The 27,435-nt window shown below is 39.8% G+C and overlaps 1 protein-coding gene across 1 annotated transcript; it reads right to left on the bottom strand.

Moving 5' to 3' along the window:
* Nucleotides 1–13,753: 13,753 nt before the first annotated feature.
* Nucleotides 13,754–26,728, bottom strand: TSPAN3 (tetraspanin 3). The gene is made up of 7 exons (XM_075208418.1): nt 26,585–26,728; nt 22,199–22,390; nt 19,897–19,971; nt 19,506–19,607; nt 19,046–19,198; nt 18,439–18,522; nt 13,754–15,187 (listed from the first exon to the last, which is right to left on the bottom strand). The coding sequence occupies exons 1-7, from the start codon at nt 26,645–26,647 to the stop codon at nt 15,095–15,097; spliced, it is 762 nt and encodes a 253-aa protein (XP_075064519.1). The 5' UTR covers nt 26,648–26,728; the 3' UTR covers nt 13,754–15,094.
* Nucleotides 26,729–27,435: the final 707 nt, after the last annotated feature.

The raw sequence follows: 27,435 nt of genomic DNA, 5'->3' as shown, positions 1-27,435 counted from the left end.
ATAATGATGTGGGGAGCCATGTGGGGGAGTGGATGGAAGAGTTGAATGAAGAGTAATAAAGAACAGGTGATGGAGTAGCTGAGTTATTGCAGAGTCATGAGAGGGGAGAGTGGTTCAAACTCAGTTTAATTTCTTCATTTGTGATAGCAGACAAAGCCTTGTGTAGAATTGAAAGTACATTGATGAGATAGAGGACTGAAATAGCTGTAGCATGGGTAGGGAGTAGATGAGCAAGCAGTACAGCAGGCTGATTAAACAGAAGGGATGTTGCAGTGAAAATAAACTGACAGATAAAACAAACTTTCATGAGCTGAGTAGAAATTAAGATCAGAGTCCAAAACAGTCTTCTTGTGGTATGAAGCTTGTAGCCAGGGAGAGATGAAAACATCAGGAGTAGAATATGGAGCTTCAGGTGGATACTGTAGCTGTGATAATAGGAAGAATGTTCTTCTCCTGTTTAACTCCGGTATAACTCTGAATTATGCTATTTACATTTTTTACACTTGTAACTATACACTTAGAACTATACACACAGCTATGCAGCCATCACTGGCTTTGCAGGCATTCTACAATGAATATATATGGTTAACCAACACATGTGATCAGTGTTCTTCAATTTGGCCCTCAATAAACTCCCCGAACAAACACTAGCAATAACAGTTTTAAACAAACAAACAGTGAAAGGACAGCATACTATTAGTAATAAAAATGCAATTTCTTAATACAGCTCTGACATTCGTGCAAAATGAGATAGAAGTAATTAGCATTAGAACCTTATTACCTATAACTATATACTTGCTGGATATTGTGAAGCCACATTTATACCATTATCATCATTGCTTATTTGTAAGATGACATAAAACTCTGTTTCCCTGGACAGTCAGAATAATAGATCATACAAAATGCAAGTCGTACACTAAAAAACCAAGTAAAATGAGATTGACAAGGAGATGAATAGAAAAAGCCCTTTTTGTGCTTACAGTCTACAGGGAGAAGCAATGCTGATACAATGAGGCTTATTTGACAATTTTCTGATTTTTGCCCCATCAAGTATTATCTGTCATCGCAATGATGAGAGATGACTTTTTCGGGGCAATTTACTATAAAAGTCATGTTGGGACAGCACTTCTGATAGGAGGCTGTCTCGGCGATGACTCTTTTCTAATGAAGACTCCAGGGGGTAAATGTATTACGCAGCGTTCCATCGAACCCCCGATATTCATCAATTGTGACGGCAATATTTAAAACGGCAATTTTGTTAAAGACAAAACCCGGCGAACATGACAACATCTAAAAATGCTGAACAACAAGGCTAAAATCCTGTCTGTTTTTTCTTTTGAGTTTCATAAATTTTGGGGGACAGAAAATGTTTAAATTATGTTAAAAAAAATGTACCTTAAATGTTTTTGTGGTCTCCCTAATGTAAAGCTTACCACAAGGCACTTAGAGAGGTAGATACAAAAATTGGTGTAGAAAATATAGTTTAATATAAAACTGTTTTCCTGAATAAGAATTATAGAATTTATTTCCCTGATGCACAAGATATACAAATAAAACAAATATAACAACCTGATACAGAAAAGAATTGTAAAGGTTTTATTATTTTTTTTTATCATAGAATCAACTTGGCTCAAACTCATTCACAGATTAAACCATTTCCTGAACATGTATTTTGATTTCACTTTCAAACGGCAACCTAATGCTTAATCAAGTTCATAATCAGCCTAATGCTTAATCAATGATGGGGCAAAACTAGGAAACAGAAGAATATATTGAGGAATGCAAGACAAAAACAAGACCAGTATGTTTCTTTGTAAAGGGTTTTGGCCATTGTAATTTGAGGATGAATGCTATCAGCCAGTAACACCAGAAGTGATCCAGCTGTTTAGCCAGAATTGCCACAAGATGAGCTGGACTACAAGATCAGTCCATGTGTAGCCAGCTATATGAGGAATGTGGTCAAATAAAATTGTGGACATAGGTGCAAATAGATTTTTTCTTGTCATAGGGGAACTGAACTGAAATGAGCTATCCAAAGGCTCATCGTTTACATTTTATAGTGTCCTATGGCCTGCACACCATCTATTAGGGCTGGGTACTTACTACAGTGTTTTCAGCCAATTACCGGGCCAATCACCCGATAAAAGACCGTTCATCTGGATACCATATTAGTGTATACACTTAGACAATGAACAATAGTCATTCCAAAGCACTGACCATCGTTTGATTTGCTTGTTCAGCAGATCTATAAATCTCGTTCAGCTATGGAACGATGTCCTTCCAATCCTGCAGTGTGTATGCACTCACAATCAGGATCTTCATAGAGTTTACAGAGTCATAATCTTTTCAACCAGCTATGACAGTTGAAGAGCACAGATGAGGTTAAATCTTTTAAAACATGTATAGCAGTGTGTATGCATGATCAGGATTTTTTTCTTTTCCTTTTTTTTTAGTCGTTAGTAAAATTGTTGTAGATAAAACTTTGGTTGGAAAATGATGTAGTGTGAACCCAACTCGTTGTACCTATGTTTCTGAAGAACATACCCTCTCCTACAAACCATTTACAGATTTACAGATACAAAAGAGTTTCATCATTTGCGTAATGCTGTTAACCAAGGTGAGACTAGCTTGAAAAATTATGTTTGGGATACAGGTAATTTTTTTTATTCCTGCCCTGTAAAAAGCTCTACTGGAATATATCATTCTTATAGGGGATTTAATTTTTATATATTTTTTGTTAAATGACAAACTTATTTCTTATTGCCTTTTTTGTATTTTTATTTTCCTCATTTAACTGTTGTTTGTTTGCACTACTGATACTAACTACTGACACTAACTAGATTGCAAGCCAACTCCCCAAGATAAGATATCTATTAGGCACCAGAGGAACAGGAGTCTTTGTGTTGTATTGTGATAAAGTACAGATCATTTCTTATCACTACAATGCACATATACAACAATATAATAACATACAAAGGCTTTGATTGAAAAAAAACAACTGGATCGAGACAAGAGGCTGTTAGACAAAAAATGTTCTGATGTCATCTTTCTGTCAGTGTGACAGTCTGCACTATCTATCTACACTGGAGATAGATTGTGAAATTGTGCTGTGACCTTTCTTTAAGTGTAGTACTGTTTTTTATGGGAGATGGAACCATCACGTCTCGGGTTTCAAAAGAGTAACACAGTTTTTTATGGTGATAATGTTCTTAAAAGTACCTTATGATTAGTAACTGTGTCCCCTGTTGTGGTTCGGGGTCACCGAGCTGTCTGTGGTGGAAGGTTTGTGGGTTGCTAGTTTAATGAAGGTGCAAGAATTTGTGTCTTCCCTTTTGAAGTATGGAAGCAATAGAAATCAGCCCATTTCTTTATGGCACCCATTGCTTCAACAGCATCTGTAACTGTGTTTTAATCATTTGTATTTCCTATTCAGAGTGAGTTTCAGCCAGTTATTGTTGGCCTCGAAACTTCATAAATATGGAAGTGAATTGTCTGCATTACACTTACAAGCAACTTTACTGGTTCATTAAGATTAAAAAATGGAATACAAAAAATAGTTCAACCTCAGTATTAAGTACCCATTAAATCAAGTCATGTGAATCAATGCATACAAATAAACCCACATCACTATAAAATGATATCATCCTAAAGTATTAGGATTGCCTAAAAAATACTCCAGATCATTTTGTTGTGTAAAGATGTATAAACAAACAAGCTATAATAGGATTTATTCACAGGCTTATTGGGCCTGATTCATTAAGGAGTATATATATGTGCACAATTACCGTGTGCATGCCCAGAACCGGACTATATGCTAGAGAACACAGAAACATCCAATTCATCTTTGAGGGCAAAGGACCCTTACTACAGCCTATGATTTCAGGGGAGCAACGAGGAGGGGAATGAGCATATGCATGTAGTCAATGTACAGTAAGGGTGTGCCAAGCTCGAGCCCACACAGCAGCGTCTAATTCAAGCTTTTGGGCATCTCAAAGGTGTGATTTTCTGCTGTATCACTTCTACCAGCTACAATTCTGGTGGAAGTGCTGATTACTAGTGACGACAGATTTTTAGGTGTACTAGAATATCTACTTGCAATCAACAGCAACTCTAAAAATTATTTTATGTTAAGAACATCCTAATAAATGTATTTTATGGGGATGGGGATTAAAAAAAAACTTTTTTTTTTTTAAAGGGTCAGGTTTGTGTCAGAATTTATTTAGAGGAATCGATCTCTGAGTGATGAGACTTGTTTTTTAAATACTTCAAAATCAGTTCCTACTTACTTAAATTATCCCTTAGGGATGGTTCTATGCCATAGCTAATGCCGGAAACTAGAGGCCGGAATGTAGGTATTGCAATCAACATTCTTAAAGAAAGCTTTAGTCTTGAGAAAGCTGTCCTCTTTGTAGATTTCTAAGTCTAGAATTGCATTGGATGTGAAACTTAAGTTTAAATCATTAGTGTTAATGTAGTTAATAAAGGCATTGAGGTCTTTATTGCAGACTTTTCAGTCACACAGTGCGTCATCCATAGATCTATGCCACAAGAGGACATCTCTGCCAAAAGGGTTATTCATCCAGATTTGGGTTTCCTCCCAATACATCATAAATAAATGTGTGTACCTTGGTGCACATTAACTGCGCATCGCAGTTCCACACCTGTTTGTGGCAGTGCCCATTGATTAAATAGTTATGCTCCAAAACAAATTTTATAGCTTTGATGAAAAAGTCTATTTATGCATTGGGGATTTTGGACTGGGTTGTGAGTATGCGTTTCACATAATCGCAGCCGGCTTCCTTATCTATAAATTTATAAAGAGATGTAATGTCACATGTGAGGAGTGTGTAATTGTATCTCAAATCAACTCTTGAAGGATCATCAAAACATCTAAGGTGTAATTCAGGTTACATTTTTGTTTTATTACCAAAGGTTGCAAAAAGTGATAGATGTTCACAGACAAATGTTCTCACATACACATGGAGTTTTTGTCTTTTTATGAATTGTGCCATAGTAATAGGGGTCTCCTATATATCTCCATCAGCTGCCCTCCCTTTTCCCTTCTTCTCCTCATTAGGAAGCACAAATAAGATCTCTACACTTGTACCATGCAAATTCTCACAGCCTAATGTTAATAATTATGTAGAGAAGCTTGTTGTTAATGTGGACAGAAACCACTTTGTATTTGGAGCCCAGGTGTCTTCTTGCTTGTGGGTTGACCTAATCAGACTAAGCCACGGGTAAGTGTCAAGATTGCAGAATTGTAATGGGTAATTTTTCAAGCACCTCTTGCAGATAATAGGTGTTGTTGCTCAGCATCACATTTAGTATTTAATTTGTCTTTCTGGGGCCTGATTCATTAAGGATCTTAACTGAAGAAACTTCTTATTTCAGTCTCCTGGACAAAACCATGTTACAATGCAAGGGGTGCAAATTAGCATTCTGTTTTGCACATAAGTTAAATACTGACTGTTTTTTTTTATGTAGCACACAAATACTTGATAGCTTATTTGTACACTGAAATGTAAAGTTGATATTTGTGTGCTACATGAAAAAACAGTCAGTATTTAACTTATGTGCAAAACAGAAAACTAGTTTGTACCCCTTGCATTGTAACATGGTTTTGTCCAGGAGACTGAAATAAAAAGTTTCTTCAGTGAAGATCCTTAATGAATCAGGCCCCTGGTGTTTAAACATAAACTACAGTGCTACTGCGGAACTAGTGTGCGCTGTCAATTTGCACTGATTTGGTTGTCCAGACACTGCTCGGAGCAGCCAGATTGCTTCTTCCTACATTGCCAAGTCAGATCATAACCTTAGACATAGAGGGCCTGATTCATTAAAGAAAGGAAAGCATTTTTGCAAAAAAACAAAAACTTTTCACCTTGGCAAAACCATGTTGGGTTGGAGGGGAGGTAAATTTAAAATGTGGGGACACATTCATACTTGGGGTAGGGCATGTCCTAGATATACTTGAGATTTCAGTATAAAATTAAAGCTATCAAGTATATTATTGCATTTGGGCATCCTTTTTTTATTGTTTTGTAATCTCTAACTTTCCATTTTTCAATCAGGTGATTTTCATATTTTTCTAATGACTCGGCTTTACGGTTTGTTTTTACCACTGTGTATTCATTAAAACTGCATTATTATTTTTTCACCACAGAATAAGTCTTTCATTGCCTTCTGCATAAATAATCATAGAAATTGTTACAAGTGTTTAATTATTTGTAACTGTAAAAGTATTTTATCATATTCCAGTATATTGTGGTAATTTTGTGCAGGACCAAAAAAACTAAATCCCATGTTTCCATATTATTCAGTGAAATTTATGTTGTTGTGGGTTGTTTCTAAGGGGTCACTGTTGTGTCAACTCACTGGCCATTGTTCATTTCTATTCAGATTCTTAACTTTGATGTCACGTCTTGAAACAGCATGAATCAGGATGTCCTTGGGAAAACAGAGACCTATGACCCACATTTTGTGCACTAAGAAGACTCTTCAAGAGAAACTTGCAATCCAAAGCCTCCAAACAAAAACATATATTTCATGGATAATAAAAGGATTGTACACTTGTGTCCTGCATACAATCACCAACCAAGCCCACTAGACTTATCAAAGACCTATGCAATAAAACCACAGCACTGCGGTGTAAACAAAACATAAAAAAAAAAACAAGAGGAACCTGTTGTTTTGCTGCATCTCCACCAGCTAGATAACAACAGAGGCAACTCTGGTCTGCCACCTCCCATGCCTCTTGTATCTTATTCCCCCCCCCCATGTCATTTGAGTTTGACATGTCCACTCAAGAACAAAGACAATTCATAGACTTACAGGGGATACATTAACATAGATACAATTTTTGTACTGCACAGTAACTACTAATATAATGAAAGCCAATTACTGTTTGGCTGCTGCAAGTGGCAGGCCAATACAGTAGAGCACCCTAGTAAGAAAATAAATAAATCAGTCTCCCAAACCCAGCACAGTCCATGCACAATAAAATATTGAGCACTGCACATACTATGCTTATGAGACAATACAGTAGTGTTAATCATGTATATTTTTTTATTTTGATTTTGTAAAGATTTTAGCAGAATGTACAGTCAATTACTGAGATGAAGTCAGGAAGGCTGGCAGCAATGTCCGATAACATCCAGTTATCTACGAACACTCAGGGCTATATGAATGGTGCTCCTGTATATGAGAAAGTAATGTTAATGTCAGACAAGTGATCTAAAAAACCTTGATTCTCTGAATAAAAAACAGCAGTGTTCTAATGTAATGATACTCTCAGTCAACAGCTCATGGAAGTGAATGGGAATTCTGTTTCCATCACATGTGATTACACTGTCACATAGCTGCATGGGTTTTAGTGGGACATAGAAACAATATTACCCATTCACTGTTATGATACGCTGTCTGTGCACAGTCTATTTATAACACTCCTGGTCAGCAAAATACATCCTTCTAAATCTGCCATCTAACAATGTTACAAAGGGGCGATAGGACGAAAACTTTCATTTGGCAAAACGGAACAAACATGGTTCACAGGTTTATTGGATTTCTGAAAAATAAGCACCACACATTGTTTCATATTCATTAAACATTCATCACACGATTAGTCGGAAACTCCATCCCATATATACTACTTGGTGGACACTTGAATTAACTAGAACACAAGAAAGGACAAGCAGTCAAAGAAAGCAGGTTTGACAATGTGATCTAAACCAGTTTTGACGTTTTTGGCTCTAGTGAGCATAAGGTGTCTCCATCACCCAACAAACAGGGAATTCACACCCTTATGAGCAATAACATTTTTGTACTTACCGTAAAATGTCTCTCTCAACACACTTGCTCACCATGGGATATAGAGGGCGCTGTGTGGAGTTAGGCACTAAAAAGACCCTTATGGCCTGCTTCCTTCCCCTCTATGCCCCCTCTCACTGGACATGTTATTTATCTTACAAAGCCACAGGAGAGATGCAACATAATCAACAGAACAATCATGAACCGTTAGCACAGTTTGGGGAAACTGCGATCCTACCCTTGTTTGTGTCTAAGAGAAAGACATTTTACGGTAAGTACAAAAATGTTGTTTTCTCTTGCACATACAGTTGGGGGACACTGCTCCCCATGAGACATTCCAAAGCTGCCCCTCATGGGTGGGAACACACAGCCTGAGTGCGTGCAAAACTTTTCAGCCAAAACTGGTGTCTTTGGAAGCAAAGACATGAAAACGATAAAATTTAGTGAACGTGTGGACAGACGACCATGTGGCTGCCCAACACAACTGCTCGACTGTGGTTCCTTGCCCCGACGCCCAGTAAGTATCAACCGACCCAGTGGAGTGACCTGTGAGGCGCTCAGGAATAGGAGTCCCCTGACAAACATAGGTCTGCCTAATAGTAGTAGTTATCCATCTGGCTATAGATTGCTCTGTGGTTGGCCAACCACATTTTTGATCATACAGAATCAAGAGACTGTCTGTCTTGCGAACTAAAGATGATCTTCATAGATCCGTAAGGCTCTGACCACATCCAATTCCGTCTGAGAGCCCTAGACAATGTCGGGATAACTATATCCTGGTTTATATGAAATCTGGATACCACTTTTGGTTTAAAGGAAGGCAGAGTCCTCAAGACAGCCCTGTCATCATGAAAAAAATCAAGACGGGAGTGCCGCCAACTCTGAAACATGTCTTGCTGAAGAAATTGCGAATAAAAAAAAGCAACTTTCCAAGTGAGAAGCTTGAAGGAAATAGATTCCAGTGATTCAAATAGCAGTATCTGTAACGCAGTTATGACCAAGCTTAGGTCCCAAGGAACCACCGGAGGAACAAAGGATGGCTGAAAATGTAAGAAACCCTGGAGAATAGTCTGTATATTTGGTAGCAGAGCCAGATTGCCTCTGAAAATAAATTGACAGGGCCGACACCTGTAACTTAAGGGATGCCAGCCGCAAGCCCTTATCCAGTCCTGAAGGAATGCCAATACTGTGCCTAAACGGAAGGAAGAGGTTGACACACTTTTCTGCTCAAACGAACCTATATTTATCTTCGACACAATGGAAATTTCTGGAAGATGTTGGTTTTCTAGCCTTTATAATTGTTTGAATGACCCTGAGAGGCCCTTACGTCGGAGGATTAAGGTTTCAACCTCCAGTCTGTGGAAGCAAACCGTACTAGGTCCTGATAAAAAATGGACCCTGGCTGAGCAGATATTTCCTGAGAGAAAGCTTGCAAGGTGCTTCCTTTGTCATGGCGAGAAGATCCATGTACCACTGTCTTCTTGGCCAATCGGGTGCCAGAAGAATTACCTTGACTCCTTCGTGCCTGATCCTGGGCTAACATTGGTATTGGGAGGAAAATGTAAACCAACCCAAACCTCCAAGGAACAGTCATCGGATCCGCTAGTTACGTTAGGGGATCCTGTGACCTGGCAATTCAACAGAGAGGCCATCATGTCCACCTCCGGTTGACCCCACCTTTGCACAATCAGTGAGAAGACCTCCGGGTGGAGGGACCACTCACCAGAGTGAATGGCATGGCAACTCAGGTAATCTGCTTCCTAGTTGTCCACTCCTGATATGAATACCGCTGTTCCGCCCACACCATGATCTTGGTCACCTCCTTCTTGGTCAGAAGACTTCTGGTTCCCCATTGGTGATTGATATATGCCACCTCCATGGCATTGTCGGACTGAATCCGAATGGATCCGTTTTGCAATCCGGACTGTGCTTGGACCAATGCCTTGAAGACCGCCCTTAACTCCAGTACATTGATGGGCAACATCTCCTCCGTAGACCAGAGGCTCTGCAGTCGGAGATTCAACATCAGCACCCCCAGCCCGACAGGCTGGCAATCATTGTCACAATGGTCCAATCTCATACTGAAAACAGTCTTTCCTGATTAAGATTTCCTGCTCACGTCCACCACAACAAGGACAGGTGGGTTCTTGGTGACAGGTGAAGGAACTCTGCTTCCAAACGGGGGTTCGACCTGTTCCATTTGGAAAAGAACTTTTGCTGGAAGAGGTGGGAATGGAATCTTGCAATTGCAACGCCTCAAAGCACGACACCATGCGTCCAATCATCTTCATACACTGAAGGATGGATACACGTTTCGGGAACAACAGAGCTTTTACCTGTTGTGCATGGTCCAGATTTTTACGGGGGGCAAAAAAACTTTCTGGCAACTGGTGTTGAACAAAAGGCCCCGGTAAAAACCATGCATTGAGTGGGCACTAGGCTGGACTCTGACGTTTATAATCCAGCCGTGAGACTGCAAGGTCTGTGCAGTCAGATGCAGATGGGACCTCAGCCGAGACACTGAATCTGCCTTGATGAGAAGATTGCTTAAGTACAGAAGGACCGTTACTCCTTACTGATGTAAGACTGCAGCCATCACTTTCGTAAATACTCTTGGTGCCGTTGCCAGACCAAATGGCAGAGTCTGGAATTGAAGGTGAGATTGGTCCACCGCAAACCTGAGGAGGTTGTGATGTCCCTGCCATATTGGTATATGAAAATAAGCATCTTTGATGTCCAAGGATGCTAAAAACTTGTTCGGATCCATTGAATTTATTACCGAATAGATCAATTCCATGTGGAAACTGGGAACCCTCAAGTGAGCATGGAGGGACTTTCAAGTTTAGAATGGGACGGTATGACAGATCTGGTTTTTGTATCAGGAAGAGGTGTGAGTAATACCCCGACCACTGTTGTTCTATTAGGACCGGTACAATAACCCCTGACCCCAACAGGGAGAGAATAGGTTTTTCAAGGATCACCCTCCTGGCTCCTTCTCACGGAAGGAAAGCAACCATGAAACGCCATAGGGGAGATCCCAAAAGGTCTAGGATATAACCCCTGAGAACTATTCCCTTTACCCAGGCGTCTGTGGTAGAACTGTACCATTGGTCCCGGAACATCAGAAGACAGGCCCCAACCACCATACTTCAGGAATGATGGGGGGAGGTGTCATGCAGGTTGCTTGCTGCTGGATTTGGGCACCGCCCTGTCCAAGCCTGCCTACCTCGCTGTCCTCCGCCCCGAGATACGGAGGAATGACCTCTGGTGGGGGTGGCTCTGGATCTGCGTGCAAAACGAAAGAAGCGAAAACACCTTTTGTTTTAGGAGCAGCCACTGGCAGAAACGTGCTTCGTCCCCCAGTGGCCTGAGATGAATTTTTCTAAGGGTGGACGGACTAATGCTGAGCCAACATGTGGTAATGTCTCCAAAGCCTTTTTGGATTCGGCAAACGCCTCCCACGATCTCAACCAGTGTGCATCTAGACGCCACTGCATCTCCCACATTTTCAGCCGCCTCCTTAATGTGGTTGGCCAAAGATGACAGTTCAGTTCTAGGAACTCTCGGTTGAAGGCCATTGCTGAGGGAAGAGGCCCACTTTTCCACAGCATTTAATCACCCATGCTGCCGCCGTCACGAGGCAGAGGGAAGCCCCTGAAGCCAAATATATGGATTTCAGGATGGCCTCACATTTTTTTTTTTTTATCAGCGACATCTTTTAAGTTAGCAGCACTGGGTAGTGGAATAATGGTGGATTTTGCTAAATGCGCAATGGAAGCATCCACGCTGGGGTTATTTTCCCATGACACCACTTCAGAGTCTGGAAACGTATAAATAAGGCAAAACCTTCTGGGAATCAGATATCTACTATCAGGTTTCATTCTGGCCTCTTGCCAAATCTCTGACAATTTTGTGGAGGAAAAGAAAATGTTTCTTTTTCCGTTTAAACACGAGATACCGGAGGTCACCTGTTATTCCTCAGAAATGTCTAGCAACCGTCTTACCGCTAGAATGAGGTCCTCCACTCCTTGCCTGTTGGGGGAAATCATCCTCCCAGGCAGATAACTCCTCAGTTTAACAAGTTCACCTTTCTCCAGAATAGTGGGGTCAGTGTCTGACTCTGGCAGCTCTAATATTCTTTCCAGGGATGAAGAAACTCTGACCAGACCTTGCACAGATCTTTCCAGGTTTTGCATCCAGGAAGGCACAATAACCATTGCCGACACCTCCTGGACTCTGACGCCTGTCCAAAGGAAAGTGCACCTGCAGACTGAGTCCCTAGGACAACAGAGTTAGGATTGTCAACACCTACTGTCCCAGACTGTATGGTGTCTCGCTTTAGCTCCGCAATAGATTGCCAGTTCCCTGGCCCAGGCAGGTTCCAGCATGCCGAAGCAAAAAGGAGTGCTGGCCTAGGTCCTCAGACTCACAAGTCGCGCATAGGGCATCCACAAGTTAATCCACAAGGTAATTTTGTTAGGCACCTTGAACAAGAAAAATAGGATGCCAGACTGGTACTGGCAGCCTTTGACTTGGAACTAGTCCCTCTTTCTGACATGGTGACACCACAGAAAGGAAAGAAAATACTAGAAACTTTGTGAAATACTGTCAGATTGCTTTTAACAGACACACACACTGACTGTTGTGTCAGAAGAATCAGTAACACTTATTATATATCAGTGCAAGAATATATAAAAGGTATATCTATATGAAAGTACTATATGCGATTGTGTGTTTGTGAGGTAGTGCCCGCTTTATAAAAAGGGGGACCTATACCTATATAGGGAAATATAACAATCACAGGCAAAACTCAGCCAGAGAATTGAAAAGTTTTTCCCTCAGGACAGTCGTAACAGGCAGCGCCGAGATGGAGCAGTGTGAAATGGCTGCTGCTCTGATGAAAGCCTGATAAAGTAGTGTCTCATCCCACTAGAAGCACCTCCTCCTGTACACAAAATGGCACCTGTATCACCACACAAAAATCGGGTAGGAGCTGTGTGCCAAAAGCTCCCTGCCAGTGAATTACCCTCAACTTGGTACCTGGCTCAACAGTGCGGGCAGGGACCACCAGCAGCTCCGTCTCAACCCAGCTGGAAATGGGAGACTGGAGCTGCTGCCGTAGCCCGCCTACTTTTGGAGTGACCGGGTGATCCCTTTTGCACGGGAGTTTATATCAGTGTTCAGCCAAAGTTGGAGGGGAAAGTGCGGCTTTAAGCGTTCTCCCTCCCTGCTGCAGTGTTTATGCTGTGAACACCGCTGAACACTGGTGTTAGATTTTATTAAAAAAAAATTCTAAGTTAGAGAAATATGTGCCTACTCCAGTGGCAATGAAATAAAAAGTTATCTGTCCGGTGAGAGGGGAAGGGAGCAGGACAAACAGGACTTTTTAGTACCTAACTCCATACAGCGCCCTCTATACCCCATGGTGAGCAGTGTCCCCCCACTGTATGTGCAAGAGAAATCCCAGGTATCACATACTAGACATTCATTTCTGATCGTGCCCAAGGTAAGTGTACATTAAGAAAATTTGGTCACATAGATAAGGGATTTATGTCATATGCCTTATTTATAGCACCACCATATCTTAAAGGTGCTTTACAAAGAATATAAGTCATTCAAATTAGTTCCTGCCCAACTGGAGGTAATAGTCTAAATGTTCTACCACAAACACACACGCATTATTCAACTGCCTTTGGTTTACACATATTGTTATGAAGATAAAAAAAAAAACTAAAAAAAAAAAAATCCCAAACTGCATGAAACGGTCCAGACACACTAACATATGAAATTAAAAAGCAAAATACTACATTTTCTTCTTGCGCTTTCTGTATTTTGGATATTAAGATATTGATTAATATTTCAAAAGAATTTGCAGATCAGCAATGAATTTTTTTTTTTTTTTTCAAAAACAAACTAATTTAAAGAAATAAAAGTAAGGCAAGAGTGGTTTATGTAGATTTTTATTGAATCAGTTACTATTTACAGGTCAGTTCCAGTCACAGAATCTGTAGATCTAAATTGAGACATTATTACAGGTAAAACTCTTAAGACGTTAATGTTTCATTCTAGGATAAAAAAAAAAAAAAAAAAAAAAAAACTATGTAAAAAGAACTTAATGCAAACTAGTAACTTCCTAACAGTTGTTCAGTGTTTCCCAAATTCTGATTCCAGTAGATTACACACACGAAATGCGGTAGTTTGGGAGGAGGACTAATCTCCCCCCTGACTGTAGTATGCATAATATTGCAGTGGGGGCTGAAAGCAAGTAAATTTGTAGGACTTCACCAGTGCCTCTGTATAATGCAGTCACCTTTGAGAACACAACAGTACCTTCATTTTAGAACTACCTTATGAGCAGTATGGTGTTAAAGAGACTAATTGCCAGGACGAAGAAAGGGTTTGTTTCACAGCTGTTAATAATGAACAGCCTATGTATATTAATATTTTTTTCCCATTGGAAGAGATGTAGGAAGTAAGCCCAAAGGCAAATTTATATGCCGATGGTTGTTACTGGAGGGACACATGCTTAATATCTCTGCTAGATATTTTGCTTTTAAAAAAAAGATACAGACGACAATGCCAACTCAAGGATTTACAAAAGATCTCAAAATACAATTTTAACAATCGTTCCCTATGGTAATTAAAAAGTCTTTTTATTGTATCCTCTACAAGGACCATCTTTGAATTCAGTGTTCAGTCTCATTTAACTCCAGAATAAATAAAATTTTACTTGGGATTAAAGTAGCCAAAAGCATAGAATTTATATTCTCCAAATATGGGAATAGAGTGTAGCTCTGATGTCCAGAAACATCTTGCACATGAACAACATTCAAAAGTTAAGAAAATTCTGTCTTTTGCTGCAGGAGTATAAGACTTCCTTAGATTTTAACCCTCTCCACAGCCAAAAAGGAAACAAACGCAACACAGAGCAGCATGTTCTTAAGACATCACTTAGCAAGTTGTGTCAGGGTTCTTGCTAGCAGTGGATTCAGAGCAATGATTTAATCACAGTGCTGCTTTTACACCACTAGCACTCTTATAGCAAAACACCAGTCGCTAACTCTAAAACCTACAAATCAGCACAAAATAAAAAACAAACAAAAAACCTTTAAGAGACAGGCTGAGGGTAGAGAACAGTCCAGAGTGTCAGAGGACCAACTTAGATCATAGCCAAGAATCAGCAGTGTAGAATCTACTTGGATAAGGATAGTCTTTCCCAATGCGGCGTCATCAGGAACAAGGGCTGAAGGATTCAAAGCACACGGGGCAAGGTGACAGTGTTTTTTTATGCATAGGTACCACCAGTAACAAGAAGTTCATAGGCAGGATCACGAGTTCTTCTGCAGAGGACGATACAAGCGCACAGCATTCCCAGGAGCTAAGGAACAGTTAACATATGACAAAATCAGTTAGGCATTAAAAAAGGAAGGATTACACCCTGCTAAAAATATAAATAGTAACGGATTGTGGCATAAGGACTAAATAGATGTCAGAAGGCAAAAAGACAATACGTTATTTTACATCTGGTCACACAGACACACAATTATATAGCCAATGATTGACTGTATTGCTGCTAGTAGTCCCCAAAATGAACTGATCAGCTAATAGAATCTGTATGTGGTCATCGCTCAAATCATACCAACATTCCCCGATGTAAACTGACCACTAGGACAAGCACAGATCTGCCCAAGGAGGCCAATTATGTCTGTGCCCAATGTGGAAAGGGATTCTGTCACGGGGTTTTCCAACAGAGCTGCAGGATTTGTCTAGCTACTTTAGAACTGGGTGTATGAAAGACGACTTTAGAAAACATATGATATTTCTATACTGTAAATATATATGTAACCCCCTGTCACTGTGTGTAGTGTGGGGTGCAAAGGGTACACAGTGCACCTCCTTCTCAAGCCCTGGCTAGCTGATGGGCATGGGTGTAAATGATCAGGGGGTCCCTGCACATGCAGGTGTTTCTTTGTAGTTAGTGGGACACAGGTAATGTCACTTTGGTGCAGTGTAATAGAAGTCACAATAATTTGGGCGCCAGACCATCTCTATAACAAACTCAACTCTTTATTTACACTCTTCCTCCAGCACGATAATCATAATGGTTGCAGCAATAAAGAAATATATGTACAGCTCCTTACTCTCTCCAGCACAGTTCTTAATGAGCAATACGAATATGGTTGCAAATATATCTCATTACTCCTCCTGCACAGTTCTTAATGTTATCCAGATGTTATGTAACATAAATCATTGGTCTCTCTTACACTCCATACTCACTGCAGATACCCTTTCTGCAGGGGCACATGCATGGATGCTAATAGGCAGGCAGCCTCTCCTCCATGCAGCTCTGACACACTCTGTGTACCTCTCAACTGCAGCTCACCCCTCCTCTGCGGGGATGATGTCTCCTGTGCTCTGACACGTCACTCTGTGTACGCTCAGCCTCAGGATCATGACACTACAGCTACCAGGCCTCTTGTAGCAGCCCTCACTCCAGGGCCTCTTCCATGCGAAGTGTCCCCCTCTCTCTTGGGTTCTCTATAGTGGCATGGAGTTCTCCCCCTCATCCAGTGCACACATTCCTTGCCCTGGCTCAGTCACCATGCTCAGACTTCCAGGCAATGCTGGGGGAGCCTGGGAGCTTCCACCCCACTCTCTCCCAGGTCCCCAGCTACCATCTCTCCTCTTCTGTCTCCTCTCTATCTCCTTTACCCCCTTTCTAACAGCCCCTCCTTCCTCTCACTTAGTCTCACAGACTGGGCTGGGTTATCACCATGGTAACCAGTTTATGTAACTTTTCATAAACTATTAGCTTACCCTCTAGGTGACCCCTCCTGAATTCACTGAGGTAAAGGTTTAACTAAAACACCACTAGGGGGGTGTTACATATAGTACACAAAATGCAGCCCTTCTGAAAAGTATTAGAAGAGAAAGAACAAACCCCCACACCTACACTTCTTTAATACGCATAGGGACGTGTATGCGAGACCTCTATTACATTACAAGAAGAGTGACATGGCACATTCCTTAATATAGGGAAAAAAAAATCAAAAACCTGTTGTTCAGGTTCTCAAGCAAACTTCAACTATGTGTGCTAGAGAATTTAACAATATATGTAACACAAGGAAGGAAAAGTAGAAAAACAACATAAACACAAGATATTATATAGCAAAGCCAAGATTTTATTTCATAAATTTAAGATGATGTTACTGTCATATAGCAGCAAACAGGTATAACACTTATTTGACTAAAACTGTCCTGATCAAAGTCAATCATGATCTTAAAACTGTCAATCCCAAATAGTACATTTGCTATTAGAACTCTACGGCCACTGTCCAAGTATATCAGTTTCTCAATGTCATCTACCTCATTTTGCATGGTCATCACTGTGCTGGTAGCAAACTAATTTTCTAAGGCAAACAAACCGCATGATGAGGCAAATATAGCCAACAGTCTTATTTCAATCACCCCATGACCCACCACCATTTCTGTCTTAAAAGCCAAAAGCGCAACAACTTGCCATCTCTAAAATGGCAGGTCAGTAACTTATTTGCAGAGACAACCCCTTTTACTGTACTCCAAAAATGTAGCATAAACAAAAAGTATATACCCAACGACACCGCCCACCCCTCCTGCTGTATGCATGATGCGCTGCACTACTCTCCCTGTGTACTTCATCCCTCCTCATCCTACCCTGTATACAAGCAGCAGGTAGAGTAGTGGGATGTCCTTTGTACCACAGACCATGATAATGCCCAGCATAATGTACTGTGAGAGAAGCAGTAGGATGTGTAACACTGCCAGCCACTTGTACATTAGTTAAGAATAGCTGAGGATGAGATGGGTTAAGGAGGTTTGGTAGTGTGGAAAAATAAGTATTTATGTATTGTGACACTGACGCTTTCGAGATGAAGTCAATACCACAATACTGATATAATAGTAAATTTAAACCCCAAGCTCTAGCTTGATTGACAGGTGTCAAACCCATGTCTTCTGCCCCCTGGGACACCTCTCTCCAGATGAAGGTGATTAGAAGAGGTTTTATACTTGGCCCATTTTCCTTGCTCAAAGATGGAAGATAAAGTGCCCATCAGACTAATGGCAACAGAAACATGAATTCCCCAGCACACTGTCTGTAAACCTTTTTAAAACTGCCTCCTACTGATAAATAAAATGCAGAAGTCTTAGTTACACAAATATGATGAGCCATCAACCACTACTGTTATAAGGGGTTCTAACCCTAAACACTTAACTAAGGCTTTTTGCATTTTATTTGTAAACAGGATGCCGTTTCAATTAATCTTTTTGACTGGCTCCATGCGAAGCTGAGCCTATGGCATTAATTAGGTTAGCTGTATAGGTGACCCCTAACCATTGGCACCCTAGGTAACTGCCTATGTTCACCTAATGGTGTGCCATAAAAATAAAAAGAGGAATCACCATGCCTTTAATCGTGGAGATGAAAAATTTTGTAAAATAAAAAATAAAATAAAATACAGCATTAAAAAACAAAACAAAAAAACAAACCTCAAATCAGATCAATATACACAATAGTCTTAGCATACAGTACAGCACATGGACAAAATGGAATACGTTAGCATACCAGACAACATTCACACCGTGTCTCACCTGTATTGCAGCAAATGCCAGCGCAGCCCATATTACATACATCATAATTTCCTGCAGTTTTTCCACAACCAGCACCTCACAGCCCTAGAAAGAAGCACAATGATGTCCCTTTTAATCTGTTATTATTTCAAGAGGTAAACCAGATTGTTTTACACTATTAAAAAAAAACAAATCAAAATCACATGACTGCATTACAGAAAAGAAAAACAGCATTACCTGCATTTGTATAGACATATTTAAAAATAAATAAAAATGCTCAGTTAGATGAACCTGAGTAGCTAAGGCCAATATTGAAACATATATGCTTTCCACGCAGTTATGTTCAACAATGTCACAAAAAATGTTGTGCTCCCTTAAACTTTTTTTTTTTTTTTAGCAAAGTTATAGTTCAAATACAAAACAATTAGAGAAATAGGTGACAATGACAAGAAAAACATTGTCTACGGGGGAGGGAGGGGGGGGGGGGGTGTATTCAAACATACATTTTCATGAGATTTGTCACTAGAGCCACTTCTTCTCTGACCAGCACACACGGGCGTGTAGTATGGGGACCTACATCCATCACCTAATACTACAGGACTACTGCCTGGTGCATATTATTCCTTACCTCATAGTAAAGATCTCCAGGTCTGTTCATGCTGCCTGTACAGTTAAACACGCCATCTCTGCAGCAACTTATTGGCACGCTATTATTTCTTGCTTTGTTATACCATGGCGTCTTCTCCCAGTCTGAATAGTTGTGAATTCCACAACAGTGAAGCTGTAGAAAAAAAAGAATCTTCCTCTAATATGCAGATAGATATTACTGTTTAAATCCCTGGCATTCATAAGACAGACAACTCCATGTGTGTGTCAGGTTTTTGTTCTATTAAATTCAAGAAAAAGTAATTTAGCATTTGCGGTGATAAAAGATACCTGCCCCTTGCTCATTGTGTCAATGTTGTTAACACTTATTTTCCCAAAAAGGTATTTTGCTCCATACAATTCCTATTGCTTTATATGACCTCATCATCACAACCTGACGTCTACTGAACAAATATACAACCGGACGTGGGCTGTATTCCTACCTGTGTCTGAACATAATCGATGGCTCGGCTTGCGGAGTCAGAGGAGAGGCCGTTGTACTGGTTGAATACATTTGTAATGCTTTTATCAACTTCATCTTCGACCTTAAAAAGACATAACACATATTGTTTATTTAGCAGCAGATATTACATCTAGCAAAAGGAAAGTACATTTCACAGTAATGTTACCACACCATCCTGGCATGACAGGAAATCCTGAAATCACACTTTATTTAAGTACATTATAAAGCAAACACTTGAATACGCTTAAATTGGATAGTCACAGAAAACGTGAGGAAGGAAAGTGAATTCATTTAACTGGTGCTGTAAAACAAATGTAGATAAACAGATTGTATTGTACCACACATGTATGTGTGAAACATCAGATGGTTACCTTGGCTCTGTAGATGTATCCTAGGACCACCACCACAACTTCAGTCACAAACACCAAAAGCAGGATAATCACAAACTGGGGGGGATAGAAAGTCAGTTAGTATTACAGTAGTACATTAACCTGTTTTATGACATGTCGTAACATAGGCTAAAGCAGTGGTTCCCAAACTGTGTGCCGTGGCTCATTGGGGTGCCTCGGAGACCCCAAGGGTGCCACGAACTGAGAAATTTTTGGGATCCACTGGGCTAAAGCATCTCTGGCAGACTAGGTCCACTCACTTGTAGTGTATGCAGGAACTTGGGAGCCAATTCTGCAGTTTAGTAAAACATTATCTTATTATTCCAAAAGGAATCTACAAGCGCGGAACTTTATTTCAAGACCTTTAAAATGAGGAATTATAATATACTTGTTTATATTATGTAGTTTTAGATGCTACTGAACATTGTGCTACCTGCAGACAGCACTTACGAATACAAAGATAAAACAGAAACTGCAGTTAAAAGGAAACATTTAGAAAGTTAATTAGCAGAGTTACCGTTATGTATCTGTCATACACTGCAGTCCCAACTTAAAACTTTAAAGTTTTTAAAAAAGCTTTGTAAGCAGCACCCTATAAATAAATGATGCTTCCCAGAGTTTAACGGGTTATATTAAAATTCAGTATATTATGTATTAAGGGTCAACATGTTATGTAGCATAAAAAGGTACGGACATTATAGGGGTGCCACAATATATTGGTTATCATCCGTTTATAATGAGTTTATATACCAGTGTGTTCAATGCATGAGGAACACACCTTGGTCGCTTGTAAAACAGATCAATCATCCCTGTATTAAATCACATTGCAAGTACAAACAGATACTTTTACTAACATTTGACAGACCAAGAATGCAGCTTGTTCTATTAGTAACGGGTCATTGTATACTGACAACATGTTTACTACAAGGATTAACAAGCCATAGTTTTACAGTTATTGAACTTGAATTTACTGATGCAACACCAATATACACTAGCTCTTTGCTAAGCCATTAGATAAATGACTGACACAGATCTAATCAGTAATCATAAGTATTAACCGTTAGAGTATACTTTGATGAGATAACTCAGGGCTTACCCACACAAGCAATTTGTTTCTACCCTTATAGGAGGTATTTTGTATACCTGTAAAACCAGTGGTCAAAGTGGGGGTGTATACGGTGGTATGCCATACCGCCACTTCTCCCACTGCCTTCATTGTAAAACTTTCAAATTCCATTCACTTACATTCTCATTACATTTTTCATACAGACACTTCTAAAATTCCACTGTATAAAATGTTTGTAACAACCTAATAGGTTTCAATGGCATTTATTTAAAAAACAAAAAAGCCACAATGCATGCATTTTTCTTTTAAAAACACTGCTAGTGTGCTTAAAAAAAAATAAAAAAAAATTTGTTGTCAACATTTAGGAGTATGAAGAATTATGTAGTTACAATAACCCTCAAATGCTAGTAGGATTAAAGAATAAAACACACGATACTAGTAAGGAGAGGAATAATCAGCACAGTGGCTTAGTGGTTAGCACTTCTCCCTCACAGCACTGGGGTCATGAGTTTGATTCCTAACCATAGCCTTATCTGTGTAGAGTTTGTATGGGTTTCCTCCCGCACTCCAAAAACATACTGTTAGGTTAATTGGCTGCGATCAAACTGACCCTAGTCCAGTGATGGCTAACCTGTGACACTCCAGGTGTTGTGAAACTACAAGCCCCAGCATGCTTTGCCAGTAGATAACTAGCTGATAGCTGGCAGAGCATGCTGGGACTTGTGGTTTCACAACACCTGGAGTGTCACAGGTTAGTCATCACTGCCCTAGTCTCTCCTCCTGTGTGTATATTAGGGAATTTAGACTGAGATCCACAAGGGCAGGGACTGATGTGAGCGAGTTCTCAGTACAGCACTGCGGAATTGGTGGCGCTATATAAATAGCTAATGATGAGAACCACGTATGTACACAAGGTTTTAGAGGGATGAAACCCAAGTACAATGCATAGTTTTATATTGCATTAAAAAAAGAATGCATTTCATTCATAACCAGTAAAATGAGTAATTCTGATGATTCGTGTTTGGCAGTATAAATGAAGAGTTCCAATTAAATCTCTAGGAGATTAAGAGAATGATGGGAAGCCTAGCTCTAAATTCAGGGAAAAAAATAAATAAAAAAGTGAAATGTAGCTCTAAATTTGGAGTGCAGTAACTGTCAAAGTAAGTGGAAGGCACAATGTTAGATTTACATCAGGAACAGCTTATAATGCACACTTACTGTTACAAGGCCGCAGCGACTTTCACGGATTGTAGCACAACAACCAATCAAGCCTATGATGAACAGCAGTGCGCCTGTAGTTATTATTATTACACCAGGAATCAGGGTGTACACATCTTCAAAGAAGTGGTCATAATCATCATAGGTGATGAACACGTAGGCTCCCACGTAGCATAGAATACCCGCTGCAGCCTGCAGAAAAGAGAAAATGTTATCAATGTGAAAATGACTAACACAGAACAGTTGCTTCTTATGTTAAGGGTAGGCGGCTGGAAGCAAGTCTTATCTGTGATCTCCAGGTGTGTATAGCACCAGAGATCTGTGCTTATAGGCACATTGTTGGGGCAGCCATAGACCTGCCCTCTAAAATGCATTGACCTGGTAGTTTCACAGATCTATTACACCTTTATAGTTTCAGAACTAACATTCGCACACTCTACAAAATGAAAGTCACAGCATTTGTTGAATGTATTTATAGTTAACTCAAATATCTTTGTATGCATGTCTTCCTGGTGCCTTATGTAGCTACACTGTACTTTAGATCACAGATTTCTATTAGCCAACATAACACGCTCAACCTAGTTGTGTTATGTGGTTTATAATCTACATCTTAGAAAAGGTCATCATAGGGTTAGAGCAGTGAGTTTAGAGTTAATACCTTTGTAAGCAGACTTATTAGGACTTATGGGCAGGCTGTATATGGCTTGAAGGCCATGACTACACTCAGCAACAAATTTAAAACATGTCCACTTCCTTCCTCAATGCACAAACAGATGAGTGATTGCTTCAGTCAAGATCCACATATACCATTTATTTTACCTTAGATTCTATTCTATAACAAGATCTGAAAGTCATACAGTAAGGCAGATAAGTTTAAATAGCACTAGTCTATAGCGGTGTTTCTCAAACCCAGTCCTCAGCACCCCTAACAGTGCAGGTTTTCCAGGAGACACATGACAATTATACCACTTGTGGATCTGTTACAATGTGTCAGTCAGTAATGAATACACCTGTGCTAAAGCAAGGCGATATGGAAAACTTGCACTGTTAGGGGTCCTGGGGACCAGGTTCTACAAATACTGGTCTAAAGCATGAAAAATAATAACACAGCATGTTATAGGCCCTTATAGACTGAATTCAATGACTAGAACCAATGAGCCACTTAGGGCTTGTGCAGTTATGGCAACGAATTTCATAAAAATGGCATATCAACCTGTTCTGGTAATTGCTTTCAACTGAAGCTAATACCCGCAATCCCCAGCTCCTTTTTGCTTTATCACAAATGTGGGTTATCGCTTACAATGTTTATATTTTTCTTTGATTAAATGTACTGTTTTAACTCATTACTAAGATTACGGTAATGTGCGACCATTTTGAAGACCCCTGAAGTTACTCCGGTTGCCCATCACAGATAATGTACTGAAGGGCATGAACATTTGAGGAAAGGTACATATGCAAGTTATGGTGATAGGAGAGGTTCCCTCCAGCTCTGTTCTTATTCCTTTACTTTTTTCATTGTACATCTCTTCTCTTGGAGCACTAATTTGCTCATTCGGCCTCCAGTACCACCTCTACGCTGATGACACCCAAATCTATACCTCTTCCACTGACCTCTCCCTCTGTACTATCTCGTGTAACCACCTGTCTTTCAGCTATCTCCACATGGATGTCCCAACATCACCTACAGATCAACATAGCCAAAACAGAGCTTATTATCTTCCCTCCTGCCAGAATCACAACCTCCCCTCAAATCTCCCTCACTGTCAATAACATCACAATTTCCTCGGTCCCCAAACCTGATGCCTTGGTGTAACACTTGCCCTCTGCTTTATTCCTCACATCCAGACTCCTTCCCGGTCCGGTCGATTAAACCTTAAAAACATTGCTAAAATACACCCTTTTCTTAGGCTGGATACACAACACAGGTTTTTCAGCCGATAATCGGACCAAACCCCCATAAACAGACTGTTTGGGCGATATCAAGTAGTGTGTACTCTTACACGATAACCTAAAGCAACGATCGTCTGTTCACTTGGTTGGTCGGTGAAAACTAAATCTAATTAAAACTGGCTTCTGATCATGCAGTGTGTATGCACTCACGATCTCCATAGAGTTTACAGACTTGTGATCTTTTCAGCCAATGCCAGCAATGAACATGTCCCGATGAATAAATGCACATAATGCTGTAGATTGAATAATTTGTCTGTTTCGTTCTAAGACTGAACATTTCATTTCAGAGTCACTGAAGCTAAGGAAATTTGTAATAACATGTGGATTGCTATAATAAGGCGGTTAATCAGTGTGACACAAATGAATGAATGAATGCTGTGCTGTCACTCTCTAAACAACTACAGGACCAGATGAAGAGCACAGATCTGAAGGTAAATTGTGTATACGCATGTATCTGCAGACTGATTGGAACTTCAGTCGTTTGTAAAATCTTTAGTGATACGTTTTTGTAGTGTGTACCCAGCTTTACTCACATGCTACCAAAGTTCCACCGCTTTATACATCTCAAATCAAAATACTCTCTCTCTCCAGCCTCTTAGATCTACCTCTGACCTGCGCCTTGTTTCATCTATGGTAACCACCGCTCACTTGCACGACTTCTCCCGTGCTGCTCCTTACTTATGGAATTCCCTACCACACCAAATCCGGCTTTCCCAAAGCCTTCAAATCTTTAAACATTCTCCAAAGACTCATTTATGCCTGTTGATACTATTCACAATAATACACCATCACAGCTTTCCCAATCTCCACTCTAAGCCACACTGGCTCCTTTTGTTTCAGTTGTGCCCTCTTCCACTTAGAATGTAAGCTTTCTAATGAGCAAGGTCCTCCATAACCTTCGTTTTCATGCCTGCATTTATTTTGTCTGACTTGTATATCTTTGTTTTATGCACGTTCTGTTTTTACTACCGTACTGCCTTACAAATCTATAATAATAAAAATAATAGCCAGTGGGACATCTCCAGTGGGAATTGAGGATTTGTGCTGTAAATCAGCATATGCTATGCTTGCTCATGTGTCATACTTTTGAAACTTTCTATAGCAAATGGTGATAAACACCACGCAAGAATATGTTTATGAAGTCATACATACCCATGAAAAGTTTAATTTAAAAAACAAAACAAAAAAAAATGAAGTAGATGCAAATCAAAGTAGTAAAGTGCATTAAAACAGGAAACCACAATGAAATTGTATGGCAGAGGGTGAATTGGGCCATTCAATTTTAAAATGTGTTTTATATAAAATAGTGCACCCATGCAATGACATTGCAAAAATAAAAAAGTATTGCATTTGTTTCCTCACTATCCATAGATTGCTCGCCTTTCATCCAAGTAGCATATAAATTGCAAATGGAAAGATATAGGAGACAATAGACAGCAATGCTCTTTGCAGCTTTGCAAAGATTAACAAGATAGACTCATTAAAGCAACTTTTGTAGCTATCTCAAGACAGACAAAGCCACACACAACTACATACTGTATTAGAACACACTTTAAAGTGATAAGTCACTAAAAACAATAATGCATTTAGCATATTTATTTCAGCACCACCTGGTTATTTCATTTACAGCAGCTTAGAGCCCATTTCAGTCTCTCTATACCTCATTACAAACTAAAGCCTATAGAAAGGATAAAGCTAAACTAACATACAAAGCAATTCATTCATTAGTGGCTAAGCACACAAGTACTGTTCTTGCAAAAATAAATGTTTTAATCCATCTTAAAGGCAATACTGTTTTTTAAAAAAAAGTTTTTATGAAACATTTAAATGAGCTATAATTACACTGAGGAAATCAATTATGAAAACAATTGTGGTCAAAGTTATATAATGTACTATTACACATTACTGTAACCTTTCAAAACAGCAACAGATTATTAAAACAGCTAAAAAGTTCACAAACATGGTGCATCTGTGCACCCAAACTAGGTAACAGCAGCGACAGAAGATAGATTTCACTTTGTCCGTCATCAGATGAAACTGATCTGTCTATAGGACGTCTGGAATTTCCATGAAAAATTCACAACACAAAGGCAGAGTGCAGCCAGCTCACTGCACCAACACACAGAATAGAAGCAGAACACACAACAGGATCACAATGCTCTGATTTACAACAGGAAGGGAATGTGTACAAATAAAAGTGACTAAGATAGTACAAGGGCAAAGGAATCAAAAACAACTAAAAGCACCTTCCTGGCCTTACCCCATACAGTCTACCCCAGCAGCACTCACTGATACCTACCCCATGCAGAATAAACCCTGCCTAGAGCGGCTGACATCACATGACACCATCAATAACACTACAAAGCACCATAAACAGGTTGAGCACCGGGTAACCATATCCACCACCCTACCACCGCCCGCATCCCCCTCTCTCACCCAGAAGATGAGGTTCAGAAAGACCAGCACAGTCTTGGACGAGATCACCCCGCACTGCCCCATCTCTCCGCTCGCAATATGGCTCCCCCCGCTATGTGACGCAGCTCCCGGCTCAAGGGCTACCCAGGCAACTAGCCCTTCCCACCGCTTACGTAGCACGCAACGTGTCACCGTTGCTTCCTATCTGGTGACACACGGAAGCCATCTTTGATAAGGGAGGAAAGACTATGTGCCAGTACTATAACTCTTTTTCTAAAGGTCATTTTTACACACTTTTTAATTTTAAATTACACCAAAACCTGAAAAAAAATTAGATGTGTAATTATTATTTATAAATCAATGGATGCAGCTAAATGCACATATTATCAATGTCTTGTAAGGGGATGTAATAAAAGGACTATCATATAAGGATGATCGGGATGATTGCCGCAGTTCATAAGTCTGCCATTAGATGGCACGAACTTTATTTCACCCACTGCTTTTTTCAATAGAGGAAAAGCAACTCAGCTAACAGACACTATATTTAAAAATACAGCAATGTTTTATATCTACAGTATGTTTCATATTTAAAAAAATCACAATCAATTAAATTTTAATATATACACCTGTAGGTAAAATATAACATAATAAAATGTACTAATAATTACAAATAAACTTACATGTATTGATTTATTCTAGCATAACAACTCCTATCGTTTTAATTTATGTGGGATGATGGTGTTTTAAGCATATATATGTACATCTGCGACTGTTTTCTATGCGTTTCCAATGGGAAGATGTTTATACAATTTTTATTTCCATTTGGTGATGGTGTTTCAAGCAAAGATATGCACGTTTGCGGAGTGTTTTCT

This window comes from Mixophyes fleayi, chromosome 4 (assembly GCF_038048845.1).
Source record: "Mixophyes fleayi isolate aMixFle1 chromosome 4, aMixFle1.hap1, whole genome shotgun sequence".
Classification (NCBI taxonomy): domain Eukaryota; kingdom Metazoa; phylum Chordata; class Amphibia; order Anura; family Limnodynastidae; genus Mixophyes; species Mixophyes fleayi.
This window is presented reverse-complemented; position numbering and strand designations above follow the sequence as displayed.